Consider the following 15388-nt stretch of genomic DNA (forward strand, 5'->3'; position numbering starts at 1 on the left):
AGGGCGCAAAGTACACTCCATGGATTAAGGATCGTGTCGTAAACGCTGTGTTCGTGGATGTTTTTCCGCTGGCTTGGAGAGGGATGTGTGGAGGGTGAAGGATGATCAGAGCTGGCTGTTGGTCCGTGGGCTGACTGTTTGCTGTGAGTAACAGGGATCGGAGATGTTCTCTCAGTTCTTGCGGATTTAGAGACAAGATCCGTGCTTTGTTGTACGCGTTTGGGTTTTGGCACATAGCGGACTCTAATCGGACTATGGTGTTTGGTTTGATGAGGCTGAGGATCGGGGGTCCCGGGGACGTGCTTCATCACCCCTCATCCTCATCCTAATGCTGTTGGTGATCCCCACGCTGTGATGGGATGGGTTTAGTATGACAACAAACTTTTTGAGGATGAAGAAAAGGAAATCCTTGTAGGATAGTTTTTCTTTCGGTCTTGTTGTCACTGAAGTGTACTTTTCACGGGATATAGAAGCTTTTTTGAACACCTATCGCTCTTCCAACGAGGAATAGGCACCCCTGAAGGTCTCGGAGTGGGGGGACATGTGCAGGACACCCTAGAATAGCATCCGGTTTTGACACAGATTTGCTCTGTAAGTCGGATATTTGCATACGGAATTTACTCTCACATTAGCCAGGTGTCGAGCTTGGTACTTTGGTTTGTGTGTGAGGAAACGCCAGCCCCACTACTAGGACATGGAGGAGTGGAGGCAATGCGGGCGCTGGTTGATCGACTGCAAGGTCCTACCGCCCAACCACCGGGTCGTATGGCCCTCGGCCGCCGTCTTCGACCTGGCCCAGGCGCTCCGGGACGGGGTGCTGCTGTGCCAGATGCTGCACAACCTCTCCCCGGGGTCCGTGGACCTAAAGGAGATCAACTTCAGACCTCAGATGTCACAGGTGAGGCAACGCACATGTGTGTACACACACACACACACACACACACACACACACACACACACACACACACACACACACACACACACACACACACACACACACACACACACACACACACAGGGTCAGAATATCACAAATTCCTCTATTTCAGATCGCAACAGCACACTCCATACTCTTATTCATGCAACAAACGACAAAACTGTCAAGTTCTCCAAAAAGACAATGGTTTCTCTGTTTCTTTATTGTTCTGCTTAACAAAACAGTTTGATATTAGAAGATAACACTATGGATAGGTGTAATTTCTGGGCATAAACTACTGTTCTGTGCGTGTGTACAGGCTGCTTTCAGATTTACAACGTGGTGAGCGTTTATAGTAACAGTGAACGACGCCAATGTTGACTCTGGAAGATCAAACGCTGATCATGATCAAACAATAATGTAGTATTACTCCAGTTGCACACAGTTGGCCGACTATTAAGTGGACACACACCATAGCTGTATCAGACTGACAGACAGACAGACAGACAGACAGACAGACAGACAGACAGACAGACTGTGTGTGTGTGTGTGTGTGTGTGTGTGTGTGTGTGTGTGTGTGTGTGTGTGTGTGTGTGTGTGTGTGTGTGTGTGTGTGTGTGTGTGCGCGCGCTTCATGTTACCAAGTCCTGTATGGAGGTAGCTCCTCTTGAAAACTTGGTTATATTTTGAGCCTGAGCCGAAATCACTGCGACAGAGCCATTATGGTAAGAGGAACCGCTAACCCCATCTTATCTACTAACCCCATCTCCCTTATTTCTGTAGCTGCTGGGTTGTCCGTCCAGTTACTTCTTAGAAACTTGCAAGCGCAGAACTTTCTTATTCATTACTCTGATTCTGAATGTGTGATTTCTTTATCGTCAGCCTAACTTGAAAAGATTGCTTTAATTCAAGGTAAAGAGACGTTCTCAGAAAATGTCCTACCTATTTGATTTGATATCCGGGTTCCACTTCAACCCAGCTGGCTATGTGCTGTCTCTTCAGCTTCATAGCAATTCAAATAAGGCCCAGACCCATTAAATACCAGGGAGGATAATTTCTGGAGATAACACTGTTATCTAAAGGGTTTGCTCAGAAAGTCGCTAAAGTAGTAACAGGACTACTGTGTGCTTCTGTGAGACCAAACCACTCCTTAAATACACACATACATACAAAGAGCATCCTTATGTATAAATGTGTGAGTGTATGTGTCCATGTCTTGTTCATGATCTTTATTTCAATGCCCTAGTCTTTCAAAAGGTCCTTGGTTCAAATCCCTATCCCAGCACTCGACCTGTAACCATTCCTTGAGCAAGGTGTCCTAACCCCCATCCCTAAAGAAACCAACATGTAATCGCTTTGGATAAAAGCGATTAACCAACAAAACATATTGATACCCCGCCCTCCTGGATATCAGCCCTTCCTCCTCTGGCTGTCTGTCCTGCCTGTTCCTCTGCTGGTTCCTCCAGTCGCTCCATGCTTCCTGCCTGGTTACCACCAGCAGCAGCAGCAGCAGCAGCAGCATCAGTGTCTCGGGCCCAGGCCCTGCACAGCTACTGGCTTCCATAATTACCACACAACGCCGGGCTGGCGTCATCATCGCAGAGCTTTGATCCGCCCACCAGCCCTCGCTCCCCGGCCCCGCTGCTGGGAAAACTGCGGGGGCGGCACTGGTAGTGCTGGTGGTGCAGGTGGTGGCTGTGGGGGCGATGGGATGCGGGGTGTCTGGGTGGGTGGGTGGGGCTGGGGTGGTGGATGGTTTGTGTGTGGATGTGGATGTGATGTTAACTTGTGTGTGTGTTTGTGTAAGGTTATGTTGTGTGTGTATGATCAGTTATGTGTGTGTGTATGTGTGTGTGTGGGGGTGTCGATCAGTTGTGTGCATGTGTGTATAAGTGGGTGTGTTTGTCTGTGTGGTGGGTCCCGATTTGACAAATTGGGTTAAACAAAATCCTGGCAGCATTGCAGAGGTTTGTGATTTATGAAGAGGAAAAGGTGTGTGTGTTTATGTGTGTGTGGTCTGAACACTGAGAGAAGTCTAATACACTGGCCCGGCCAAACAGAGAGAGGGAGGAGAGAGGGCGGGAGGGAGAGAGTGAGAGAGCGAAAGAGGGAGAGAGGGAGGAGAGGAAGGGGGAATGGGCTGATTACATTATTTTCTGTGGACAAAAGTCATCTTCTTTCAACGGCTCCATTTGGTGTGTGATTGATAGTTTCAAACATGCACTCCCCTCCTCCCCTCCCCTCTCTCGCTCTCTCCCTCTCGCTCCCTGAATATCACTTGGTATTAAATCTGCCCTCCCGTTATGGCCTGGATCTCGTGGATGTGTGTGATTTGCGGCGGGCCTGACGTTGATGTTGGCTGTGGCACAATGACCCGGGCTGAAGTGGTTGTGCTTTGGGGCTGCTGCTGCTGCTGCTGCTGCTGCTCCAGCCGTGCAGAGCTGTTTCTTCCTTCTCTCCCTGTTCACTCTTTCTCTTTGTGACCCGACGATGTCGTCACAGGTGTCACGGTTTAAAGTAGACGACGTGAACACACTCTATACTCGGTTGTGGCTTGCGTGCAGCGATACGGCTATCAGATGTCAGATTACGGCGTTTGTTGCTGGCCCTCCTATAGCTACTCAGCTGTGTCCCGTTTTTAATTACATGCTTTGATTATTCTGTGGCTCACTGAGCAGTCGCTTTGGATAAAACGATCCGCTTCGCTGATACATGGGTTTATGATTTGACTAGATGTTATTTTTATATTGATCGATAATTATCACGATATATATTAAATGATAATGATAATGCTAAATTTGACAGTTTTACGATTATCCTCCAGAACCCTAAAGAAACCAGATTGTTAATTATGGTTAATTAGTTAACCATATAATATATTATGGCCATTAGTTATGGTTATTATATGCAATTATTTATCATCATAACGAATAGATGACAAACATTTCCAAGAACCAACATGGCTTTGTGTTAAACGCTGACTCAATTTATAATTGACACATATAATAATGTAAACAACAGCTGTGATTCCCATTACATTGAATGCCTGGATTTCAAACGTCTCTCAAACATTTTAGAGAGAGTATACTGAACATTGATTAAATGAAATGTGTAATCAACTGCTAGAGAGAGAGAGTAGAGCTAAGGGAGTGGTATACAGAGATATCGTATGCACCGCAAAAGCAGTGCATACTTTACATCCATGATACTCATTAGCTCATTGAAGCCCTGTTATTCTACCATGTTTCTCGCCTTCATAGCTTTAGCGAAACAGTACCTAATTGCACTTGCTATTTCTTTGTATCAATGTATGTATTTGTTTAAATTTTTTTTTTTTTGCTGGTTGTTGAACTTCACAAATTTGACTAGCAGTAGGCCTGGGCTGTGGGCTAAGACTTGGGGAGAGGCTGTGGCTAAACTCAAGCCTTGGCAGGAGTGCTCTGTGGGGTGGTGCCTTTGATGGTGGCAGACTCGTTGGTGGTGTTTCACATTCTGCTTGGTCTGCTCATCCAGTCCTACATGTGTTACACAGAGTACCTGGTTTGGGCGGCATACTTCAAGGTTAGAACTTGACTGAATCCAACCCAAATATCCTAGTTGTCTAGGTTTGATTGACTGCTAGTCGGTTTGATGATGGCATGGTTAATACGGGATCTGATGATGTCAGTCTCGGCACATCAACAACCATCCAAACCGGGGATGTTGGTGGTGGATGCTGGATTCGTTCCACTGGAGTGCATGGAGGGGAGGGGCAGGGGCAAGCACCTCTGCTATTTATCTCCTTTCATCTCCGCGGCCCCAACAGCGTGGACATGTTGGGCGGAAGATAATTAGCCAGCTTGTTTATGTGCCGGTGCAAAACATGAATCAATCATTGACTTTGATGCATGCTTTTTTGCAAATATAGATAATGATATTCAACATGAGGTGATCTTTCTAAGAGCTCACATTCTGCTCAAAAGCGATTGTATTGTATTTGTTTTTCGAACAAATGCATATGTATTGCGCTTTTAAGCAAATGCATGGATGCATTTTCGGATTGGGGGAAAAGTTGTAGGTAATTTATGTATATTGTATGTAAATTCAAGTTCAAACCTGAGGCCAGGCACACTCTACTTCAATTTAAGTGCCTGGCCCAAGGGCGTCTTTTAGACGGAACCTTGTTTTAAGACGAAACCTATGCATGTTTTGATTCGCCCCTCACCTGCAACGCTGGAAAATACTGGTGACTTTTTTATATTTTTATACTCAACTATTAATATAAACATGCCCTTTAGTCAAACACATAATTCATCCCCATGAATCCAAATGAGCTATTTGGCGGCCGACAATGGAGAGAGATGGAGGGTTTGAATCTGCCTGGGGTTTGAATGGCTGCGTCTGGGTGTGAGTAAGAGTTATAGTGGAACACTCGGTGCACTTCCTGTCGACCACAGCTTCCTGTAATCCACTACACAATAAGGCCGGAAGCAGCACCGTTTCAAAGTCTGTCCATTTGTGACCCTTGATGTCTGATGGACTGTTCGTTCCAGCCCTAACCAGCTGATACAGTCAACAAATTGGCTCCTTCCAGCCAGTTAGACTCCTCCCACATTGTGATGTCACAGACTTTGGAATGGCTCATTAATTGATTGTCAACATGACAGATGATTGTAAAACATGGGCTCTTTAAAAGGCATTAGCTGTAGTTAATACACTTTGCTGCGTTTAGTTGGTGCGTGAGGTTATGTGGCCGATGGAATGAATTCAAAGCATTTTCACAATAAGAGCACGTTTGCTTTTGGTTAGCTAGTTACTGGAATCAGAACATTTCATCTGAATAAATCCAAAAGATAGGAATCTGAAAGAGGAGTGAACGGCTAAACAGAACACATTTGGTTTGGCAGAGTTGTTGAGGACGTTGCAGAAATAAGATCGTTGGTGGATTCCTCAGAGAGAAGCTGTGGGAGTAACCTTGAGGTCAGGGAAATGCATCTGAAACAAATCTGACTTGCAACACTTCTCACAATGTAGGCCAGGGGTGCCCAACCAGTCGATCGCGGTCTACCAGTAGATCGCCGACAGATCCCAAGTCGATCGCGAGGGGTGAAGAAAAAAAAAAAAAAAAAGTTTTTTTTTTTATTTTTTTTAATGAAATTAAATTTGCGCGGGACATATACGCGCGGTAGCGCATGTGCTGTTAACAGCAGTTGAAAGCCGTCAACAGTAGTTACACACTCCTAAACGTTGGCATGGCTGAGGGGAAACAAGCTAAGACCTACCATTTTCACCCTGAGTGGGAGGAAGATTATTGATTATCGTTGAGAAGGTGCCGTGCGCAGACGGAATGAAACCCCCACTGAAGTCCGTAGGTTCACGATACAACCCCCCCCCCCCCCCCCCGTCCGTCCGTCCGTCCCCCGTCCGTCCGTCCGTCAACCAACAATTGTTCTCTACCCCCCCCCCCCCCCCCCCCCCCCCCCCCTGGCTTGAAGGTAGGTTTGCTGGTAGATCTCGGGAGGTTGGCTACTTGAAAAGTAGATCTTGGGTCAAAAAAGGTTGGGCACCCCTGATGTAGGCCTTCATCAATGACTGTACCACTTCTAACATGCTCTATGGGCCTGAATTTAGGACTGCCTGCCCACGGACTAATGCCTTCATGTGAGCAAGGCTTTACCGTTGAACATGGTAAATGAATCCTAGACTATGGTAAACACTTAAGAATGCATCATTGAACATGATAAATGATTCATGGACTTTACCTACCATAAATCTGAGGCTGTACCATTTCCATTCGTCAATAGGGCTAATTCTCAGACTGCAATTTAACATGTTTCGTATATAGACTAAATCTAAGTAATTGTAAGGATGTACGGTTAACATGTTAACTAGGCGTGGAACGTGCCACGCCTCTAGCTGGCTGTGCTGCTAAGTGGAAGTCTGATTAGCATAGCGTCTTTGGGGAAGCGGTGGGTTTGTTTAGTGGATGCTGAGCCCGGGGCTACACGTCGGAGAGACCAAGGTGTGTTCTCCACACTCTCTCCATTGTGTGCTGTTCTGCTCTGTTTTCTTTATGTCTTTCTGATCCTCCCGCTTCCTGCTGCTGAGGGGGGTGTGAATACCTTGGGAATGACTCAGGTCTGGGGGTCAGTGTGTGAATGTGTGTTTCTTTCTGTCTGTCTGTAGGCACGCCTGTGTATTTGTGTGTGTGCTTCTATATGCACACCTGTGTTGACTGTTTAAATTAATGTGTGTGTGTGTGTGTGTGTGTGTGTGTGTGTGTGTGTGTGTGCATGGTTGTGAGGTGAGAGAGAACTTGCACGTGTGTGTGTGTGTCTGGGATTGACGATATTGACGTCGGCTGAACACTTTCAGTGTTCATGCTTACTGAATGTTACATTAATTTGCATACCGCTCAACATTTGGGTCGATATATATATATACATACATAATCACAACGAAAGAGGTCAGGACTCAAATACGCACGGCGCCGTACATGGTGAGGTCTATACATATCTCATGCTGTAGAGCTGCTCACATCGGGAACATCTCCAGCCAATCCCGGGCCAGTTGAGCGGAGACATGGCGGGAGTGGCTCTGATTAATCCTAGCCCCGCCCACCGTATCGCAAATCTCTGACCTCGTTCTCTCTCCTTCCGCTCTCCCAGCGTCTCCTGCTGCGGAGAGAGGGAAGGGAGGTGGGTGGTTGAGTGTGTCAGTGAACCACACACACTCATCTTCTCTGGGGTGTTGGCTAATCTCTGTGTTTGGCCTACTGTTGCCCTTTGACCCTCTCAGGAAGTGGGATGCAGGGTTGCAGACGGACAGTCCAGAAAATGATGTCTCATGTCGTTTCCTCACTTATTTTCCTTGACCTTGATGGAACACATCATGAGGTCAAGGAAAGACGGGAAGGAGAATTCATGAGGGCTTAGGAGAAGACATCCGCAGTGCTAAGAGAGTCTGACTGCATTGAAGCTAGGCTATGTCGTTATGCGACAAAAGGGAAACTAAATAGCCCCGTTGACAATGTGGCTCACGCTCCCAATTAGATGGATTGTATGAATGTTTGAAGATTTGTTTTTCGTTAATTGACGGTTTGTGCGTCGTTTTAATGTTTCCTGCCGCAAGGAATTGTGGGAGGGCATTATCTCCTTTCGTTAAGGATGGTCCAGTCAGTGTACCCTATGCTGCATGAGATAAGAAAGGAAGCATTGAAGCACCTTTCCTTAGCATTTAGAGAACACAAATGCCTCTCATCGTGGCTGCCACCTAAATACTTGTGGGTCTGCACACTGTTACTGTGGGTCCGGAGCCTTCCTCAGCAGAAGAGACTGGCCAACCGCAGGTATTGCGGCTGTTACGGAGGTGGTGAGGAATGCTCCGGAGCCGACTCAATAAACGCTCATGGGAACAGAGAAATGGTTTCAGTTTTAAAGTTTCAATATTACTGAAAAATATGCAATAAGAAAAACATTTGATGACTTCATACATAGCTATGATTGTAGGTAGACAACGTTTACCGTCCTTTTCATCTTTCTCTATTTTATTAACCTTATGTTTATTCACCAGGGTTAGGAGTAGCATAAATATATACGACAGCAATAAATGTGCTAGAAGCGAACAGCTATGTGTACGTTACACTCCCTCCCTCGTCCAGCGGTCCTGGAACGCACCGAGACGCTCACACAGCAGCTCAGGGCTTGTGTGTAACATTCCTGGGCCTGTTTCCACATTCCTGAGGGGACCGCGCCGTGTCGGAAACACGAGCCCCCGCGAAATGGGCGGGAAAAGTCCTCCTCCTTAATGAACGGGCTTGTCATGCCGTCAGGAGGGAGACATGATGTCGTCATAAGGCATCACATGGGCTAAGGCTACCCCTTCTCTCTCTTTCTTGATTTTCTTTGCACTATTCTGACTAAGCATGTTTTTTTTGGTTTTGGGGAAATATATAGTTGCCACGGCAACAAGTCTTTAATCTTAAAAGCCATGCTGGTGCCTCCGGTGTCCCTTGGATAGTTTTGCACTGTAGGGGCATCGACTTGCATCTAGTACTATTTACTACTTAGTAATTTATCCAGCGGCTTTTTCTAGTGAACTGAGATACATCATTAGGAAGCTAGTGAGGGGGTTGGGGCGTCTTGCTCAAAAAGTATTCCCTCAAGTATGCCCTTACATATATAGTGCTTTACATATATGCGGGAATCCCCCTTTTTCAAGGCATTCAAAGAACAATCATTTCAAACAGACATGTTGGTACTAAAGGACAACCGAGTACCTTTACAGCTCCAGGCTGGGAGTCAGGCACCCACACCCACTACACTATCCTGTCCTCCTACATGTCTCTATATTTCCAACACCCCTCAGGCCAAACTCTTTAAGTTTTCCCCCAGTATGGCGCGCTGCTGTTGCTGAATGCCTCTCTCAGTGGACGGGCTGGGGATAAATCTGTGCAGAGCGAAACATGACATACTTCCCTCCAGACGGAGTGAGTGGAACGCGGTGTGGGGAGGGTTTGAGCTCTGAAATACCAACAATACAGCAGCTGTAGCTGCGGCGATTGCTGTGGGTGATTAGAGTGGACATGCGGGCGGACACAGAGACACGTGGAGCTTAGCATCCACCTAGCGGCCGTCTGGCTCCTAAACCACAGCTGGACGGGGTAAACTGGGGGTCAGGAGGTAGATTGGGTGGGCTAGTAGTAACCGGTACGTTGCTAGCTCAATCCCCAGCTGTCGATGTGTCCCTTGCATCGTTGACATCGCCGTCGGTGTGTGAATGTGTGCATGAATGGGTGAATGTTCTATTGTGAAGCGCGTTGAGTGGCCACTGGTAAGAAAAGCGCAATATAAATACAGTACATTTGACTGCATTCAGTTCTCCCACCCATCTAGCGTTAAGCACCCAGATGGAACCAAGATGGCCGCTCAGTGACTAAGGCTTATGGGGGCTCCTTATAGCCTCCTTATATCCTTATGGAGGCGATGGCCACCTTACATTTATGAGGTCGATGAAGCAGATCGTTTGTAACTATAGATGCCCTGTCTTTCTCTCGTTCCCTGCATAGTTCCTACAAAAGTCGTATATTCATATTCCTTCTTTCTTTCTTCATTGGTAAATGCAACCGGTTCCTCTCGTTCATGTTTTGAATGGTTGGTGGGGATTCCATCGTGCGTTTTGGTCATTTGGTGCTCTGGGTTTTTCGGTTGAGGACTGTTTTCAGTTGCTTTCTGGGAATTGTTTTTAATCACATTCAGAGTTTGATTGGATGAGATTCGATCCAGTGGTTTAGTTATGTAGTGCTTTGGTGGTTTACGGGTACCCTGTGTTGCTGCTCATTAACGTTTTAATTGAAGATTTGAAATTTCTGGGGACATTGTTACTGCTCATTTGAGTTGTGATTAAAGAATGAGTGCTGTGGTGTCTTATGGGGACTTAACTACATTCGGGTTCAATTTGTAAGAACAGAAACATGATCCAAACAATTCACCAACTGACGTGTTCTGGATAAAACCGTGGGCATGCAGGTTATGATTGTCTGAGCCGAAGCAGGGTCCTAGAATTTGTTTGTTCCTGCCCATTCAGATCTAGTTTGAAGATTGGTTTCATGATGTTATTCGAGGGGCCCCAGCATTTCTGCTTGTGAATGAAGATTGTCCTTTCTGTGGCTTCTTCTTCTGGGGGTCGGTTTGTTCCTGCTGGGGCGTGTTTGTTTGCTGCTGTTCCGGTGAATTGATCGGGCTCTGCCTCTACAGTGGTCAGGGGACAGATAAGGATCTCAGTCCAACACACACACACACACACACACACACACACACACACACACACACACACACACACACACACACACACACACACACACACACACACACACACACACACACACACACACACACACACACACACACACACACACACAGTGGAATAAGCCACCTCCTATTTCCTCCCAACTTTCATGTCATTCCCTTTCATCGATGTCTTCAAATCGGTCCACGCGTGCCTTCCACGTTTATAGTGTGGACGGGCTTAAGAGGTGTTCATGTTCACGGCTTGTTGCAACAACGGCGCACCTTTTCATTTCCCCGTACAGCCCTCAGCCCTTAACAACAGCGCCACAGAGAGTGCCGATATCCCATTACGGAACGTCTATTGATCAGGGCATATAATTGGCCGTGCAGTAGGAAGTGCATGGAGGTAGGGTTACCGCATTAGAGGCAGTCCCGTGAAAGGGCCAGTTATTGATTTTTTTCCCTCCTCCGCTGGCGCTCCTGTTAATCATGCAAACAAAGGGAGTCAGTGTGTTGGGCCGGAAAAGGGTCACTTCCTCTCCCCTCTCTCCGGCTTTTAGTTTACACCGTCTGCTGCCATTTCTATTTTTGCGTCTTCTGGTATGCCAGGAATTCTGGGTATTTTTGCCCCAGTCTCTGAATCTAAAATGTTGTCGATGGGTGATTTTATTTTCTTGTTTGGTGTCTTGCGGCATTCAATTAAGCCCGATAGAGATTTACTTCGTAAGAGGTGGTTTCAGATTTGAGAACAGCTACGGTACGTTGTAAGGCAGGATTCAAAATGGCTACTAAAACAGTTGCTATAGAGTAGACGTGGCAACAACAAATTTGAAAATGATCATTCTTCCGCCAATAGTAAAGTTCATCAAGACAGCAAAATGACCAACACAACAACCATCACAGGCTGAGATCGGCGGGGCAATAATAATAAAAATTAACTGTCTCACAGTGTATTGCTATCGTTTACATTTATGACGAGAGCGCTTGCACGATGAATTCTCTTTGACAGAATACGTACAACCAAGTCATTTTTACCAACGATATTAGTGAGGGATGCTTTGGTGAAGCAAGGAGAGATTGTTCCGGGCCGGTATTGTCCTTTCAAGCGCTGATTGAGAATACCTCGGGGGTTTGGTGCGATAAACTTTACAACTTTATTGGTTGCTGAGCCTCCGTCGTGTTGACTCTTGGGTTTTTATATAAAGTCATATCCGGCGATATTGATATCTTGTAATATAACATGAAACTGTATTGTTGTAATTATTATGGCCGTAAATTCTCCCATGTCCCCCAGCTCGAGCCCATATGGGTTTTGCTGTGTGAAATATTCACATGTATTTTATCGTTTTGGCTGTATAGTTGTGTGGGCTTCTTCTCTTTATGTGACTTTGGGTCCTTGGCTTTTACGGTTTCTGATGTAGACTGTTATAAAGCTCACAGTAAGACATGCCATAAAGAACTGTAGTGCTCCCAACATGCCTGCTGTAAATTGCCATTGGTGGGGTTTCAGGGCCTCAGCCAATGCTAATGTTCCCTCTAATGATGCTGTCACTGCTACTGCAACTCCTACCACCACTGTTACGGTCACTGCAAGCGGCCAGCCGCTGTTGGGTTTCAGGGCTACTGTTAATGCTAACCGCTTGTGTAGTCTAACTAGTTATTAGCAGGCCTACTACCATCACTGCTACTAGTAGTTCCACAACTAGCATTGAGTCTACTGCAACAGTCATGATTCTTCTTCTTCTTCTTCTTCTTCTTCTTCTTCTTCTTCTTCTTCTTCTTCTTCTTCTTCTTCTTCTTCTTCTTCTTCTTCTTCTTCTTCTTCTTCTTCTTCTTCTTCTTCTTCTTCTTCTTCTCTTCTTCTTCTTCTTCTTCTTCTTCTTCTTCTTCTTCTTCTTCTTCTTCTTCTTCTTCTTCTTCTTCTTCTACTGTCCCCGCTAGTTATACTGCTACGCGTTACCCCTGCTGCTACACGCTACCCCATCTGCTATAGATACATGTCAGATAGAGGTGTTGTTTATCTGGTAGGAATACAAAGCAATATGCTGCTCTCAGAGCATGGTTCTCGTACAGCCCCCCCACCGGCCTCCCTCCATGCACCTAGGGGGTTTAAAGGGTCTGTATCGCTGTTTCTACTTATTGCTGATGTTGCCATTCCACGTGGTAACAGAATCGTCATTCTCAGAAGTAGCGAATCATAGGAACATGTGCTGCTTGTGCTGTTGTAGTTTTTCGCATTCCAGCTGTTTCTTTCGTCCTTGGGGTTGTGGTTTTTGGGTTGGGTCTCGGATTGATGACTCAGCGCAAAGGCATGGGATCTCTGCAATACATCAAAACAAGCCGCTCGTTTTCTGAAGATTGTGGCCGAAATTGTGTCTTTATCCTTTTTTTCTCAAGGTGTCATTGATTTTGATGGTAGCCCTCCCCTCCCCCTCTGCCCCTAGGCTTACGATTTATCAACCCTCACAGCCATCCCCAACTTTCTCCCGCTGTCGGACCAAACTAATGATGAAACCAACTGTTTTTTTTTCATTTTATTTTTCTGTAGTTTTCTGTCGGTGTTATCGATGGTCGTGTGTCTCTGACAGCTGCCTCGGCCCGTCCCTGATCGATGTCGTATCTCAAACCAATTCCTCAAGGAGTATTCGCACACGTATTGAAGCGGTTAAGCTTGTGTGTCATCCATTTCCCATTTAAAAGGAAAAAAAACAACAACTGGGAAAATCCACTGAAGAAAGACCTGTGTGGACAAGAGAAGTTAAGCCGGCCACCATCTTCTTTCTTTTAGCATAATGAAAGTAGCCATGTGTGAAGAGCGGGAAACCGAACGGCATTAAGCGCTTTAATTTCTCTCTAGAAGGTTCCGGAACAAACAAAAGGCCCAGAGAGAGAGAGCAGACGGCGGCAGAGAGCGAGGGGGAGTGATTGAGAGGTTGCCTTTTAGTGACTTTTCTCCGGTGAAATTGAGCATGTCCTTCAGGGGGGACACGCGCTGTTCATCCCAGTCCGTCACCACCAGCCCCCTTTCCCCCATTAGCAGACCGAGATTTATCTGTGACCACAGCCCGCGTCAGCTGAACACTAGCAGGGTTTTGCACACTCCTCAAAGGGAATAGTCAAATATTACGGTCAACATTCAGAGTTTGTTGTAAATGTTCCATAATATTTGATACTTTTTGATACTTTCTAATAGTAGTAGTGGTAGTGTGATGGTGGTGGTAGGAGTAGGTTCAAGCTGTTATCTTTCAATGTCTGTAAAACTGACCCCCTTAGGATAAATGAACTAAATTAGATACACTTTTCTCCCTGAAAAACAACAATTTACGAAAGGCTCCAGAACTTTTTAACTTTGCTGAGCTGATGTTTCCTTTATTTTTTATTTATGTTAATGCCTTTGAAATATGAATGTCATGCTCCGCCTAGGCCAGGACTGTAGTGTCAAGTGAGGACGCTTTGAAGCCTGATGCTAAAGAGCTGTTCCCAGCCTCCCTTAGCTGTATTATAAGTACAACTACATCACTGGAAACTGCCAGTACCAAACAACCTGGAGCGATGAAGGGAGAGAGAGAAAGATGAAATGTTTGTATGAGAAGGCAAGAGTAAATGTGTGGATGAGAAGGAAAGAGAAAGTAAATGTGTGGTTGAGAAGGAGAGAAAGTGTGGAACTGTCTGCATGAGAGAGGGAGAGAAAGGGTGTGTGTGTGGATGGGAGGTTGTGTATGTGGGAGAACAATTGTGTGGGGGTGTATGTGTGAGGCCTCGGTGTGGGAGAATGTTTATCTTTGAGAGAGAGAGTGTGTGTGTGTGTGTGTGTGTGTGTGTGTGTGTGTGTGTGTGTGTGTGTGTGTGTGTGTGTGTGTGTGTGTGTGTGTGTGTGTGTGTGTGTGTGTGTGTGTGTGTGTGTGTGTGTGAGAGAGAAAATGTGTCTCAGGGAGTGAGAGATTGTATGTGTGTGAGGGAGAGAGAAGCAGAAACATCTGGAAGGAGAACAGAGGGTTTAAAGCCCCCCCCCACCCCCTCGCCTCCCACCCGGCTGTTCTCCTGCTAAAACAACATGTTATCCAATCAGATGGTGGCTTGCCCGTTTCCAAGGCGATGGGACGGGGTAGGGGTGGGGGTTCTGGGGAGGGGTGTCGTTTGTTGAAGTATGCTTGCGGTGTTGTTGTTGAGGTGCAAAGTGCTGATGTGTTATTTCTTTCTTCTTTGCAGCTATTATTTTGTTCTGGAGATTAGTGCGTGTTGTTGCCTGACCATCTCGGGGAATGCCGGGCATTTAAGAATTACACTCATCTGAACCCTCTATTTGTTTGTATGGGCACACACTGTGTGTGTGTGTGTGTGTGTGTGTGTGTGTGTGTGTGTGTGTGTGTGTGTGTGTGTGTGTGTGTGTGTGTGTGTGTGTGTGTGTGTGTGTGTGTGTGTGTGTGTGTGTGTGTGTGTGCGCAAAATCACAATGTGTGCAACACAATGTTTGTGTGTGTGTGTGTGTGTGTGTGATCACAATGTCTGCGCAACACAATGTCGATGTGCGCGTGTGTTTGTGTGTACGTGCGCGACATGCAGCATGGGCACGACGGTTGTGCGTGTGCAGTGGGCACGCATGCACACACGGCTGCAGTAATCCACCGCTGCAGGGTCGCATGAAAGGCAGACGGGAATAGGAGTCATTGGCACGATGTAATAATTTGGCAGTAGCAGTAATACC

At 46.3% G+C, this 15388-nt stretch overlaps 1 protein-coding gene across 1 annotated transcript in view; it reads left to right on the forward strand.

Annotated features, from left to right (window-relative positions):
- The first annotated feature begins 694 nt into the window (after nucleotides 1-694).
- Nucleotides 695-15388, forward strand: part of vav2 (vav 2 guanine nucleotide exchange factor) — a 184192-nt gene continuing 169498 nt past the window's right edge. The window contains exon 1 of the mRNA XM_056578961.1: nucleotides 695-898. Coding sequence (XP_056434936.1) covers nucleotides 695-898 — 204 coding nt within the window. The remainder of the gene's footprint in view (nucleotides 899-15388) is intronic.

The sequence above is a fragment of the Gadus chalcogrammus genome, chromosome 19 (assembly GCF_026213295.1).
Source record: "Gadus chalcogrammus isolate NIFS_2021 chromosome 19, NIFS_Gcha_1.0, whole genome shotgun sequence".
NCBI lineage: Eukaryota > Metazoa > Chordata > Actinopteri > Gadiformes > Gadidae > Gadus > Gadus chalcogrammus.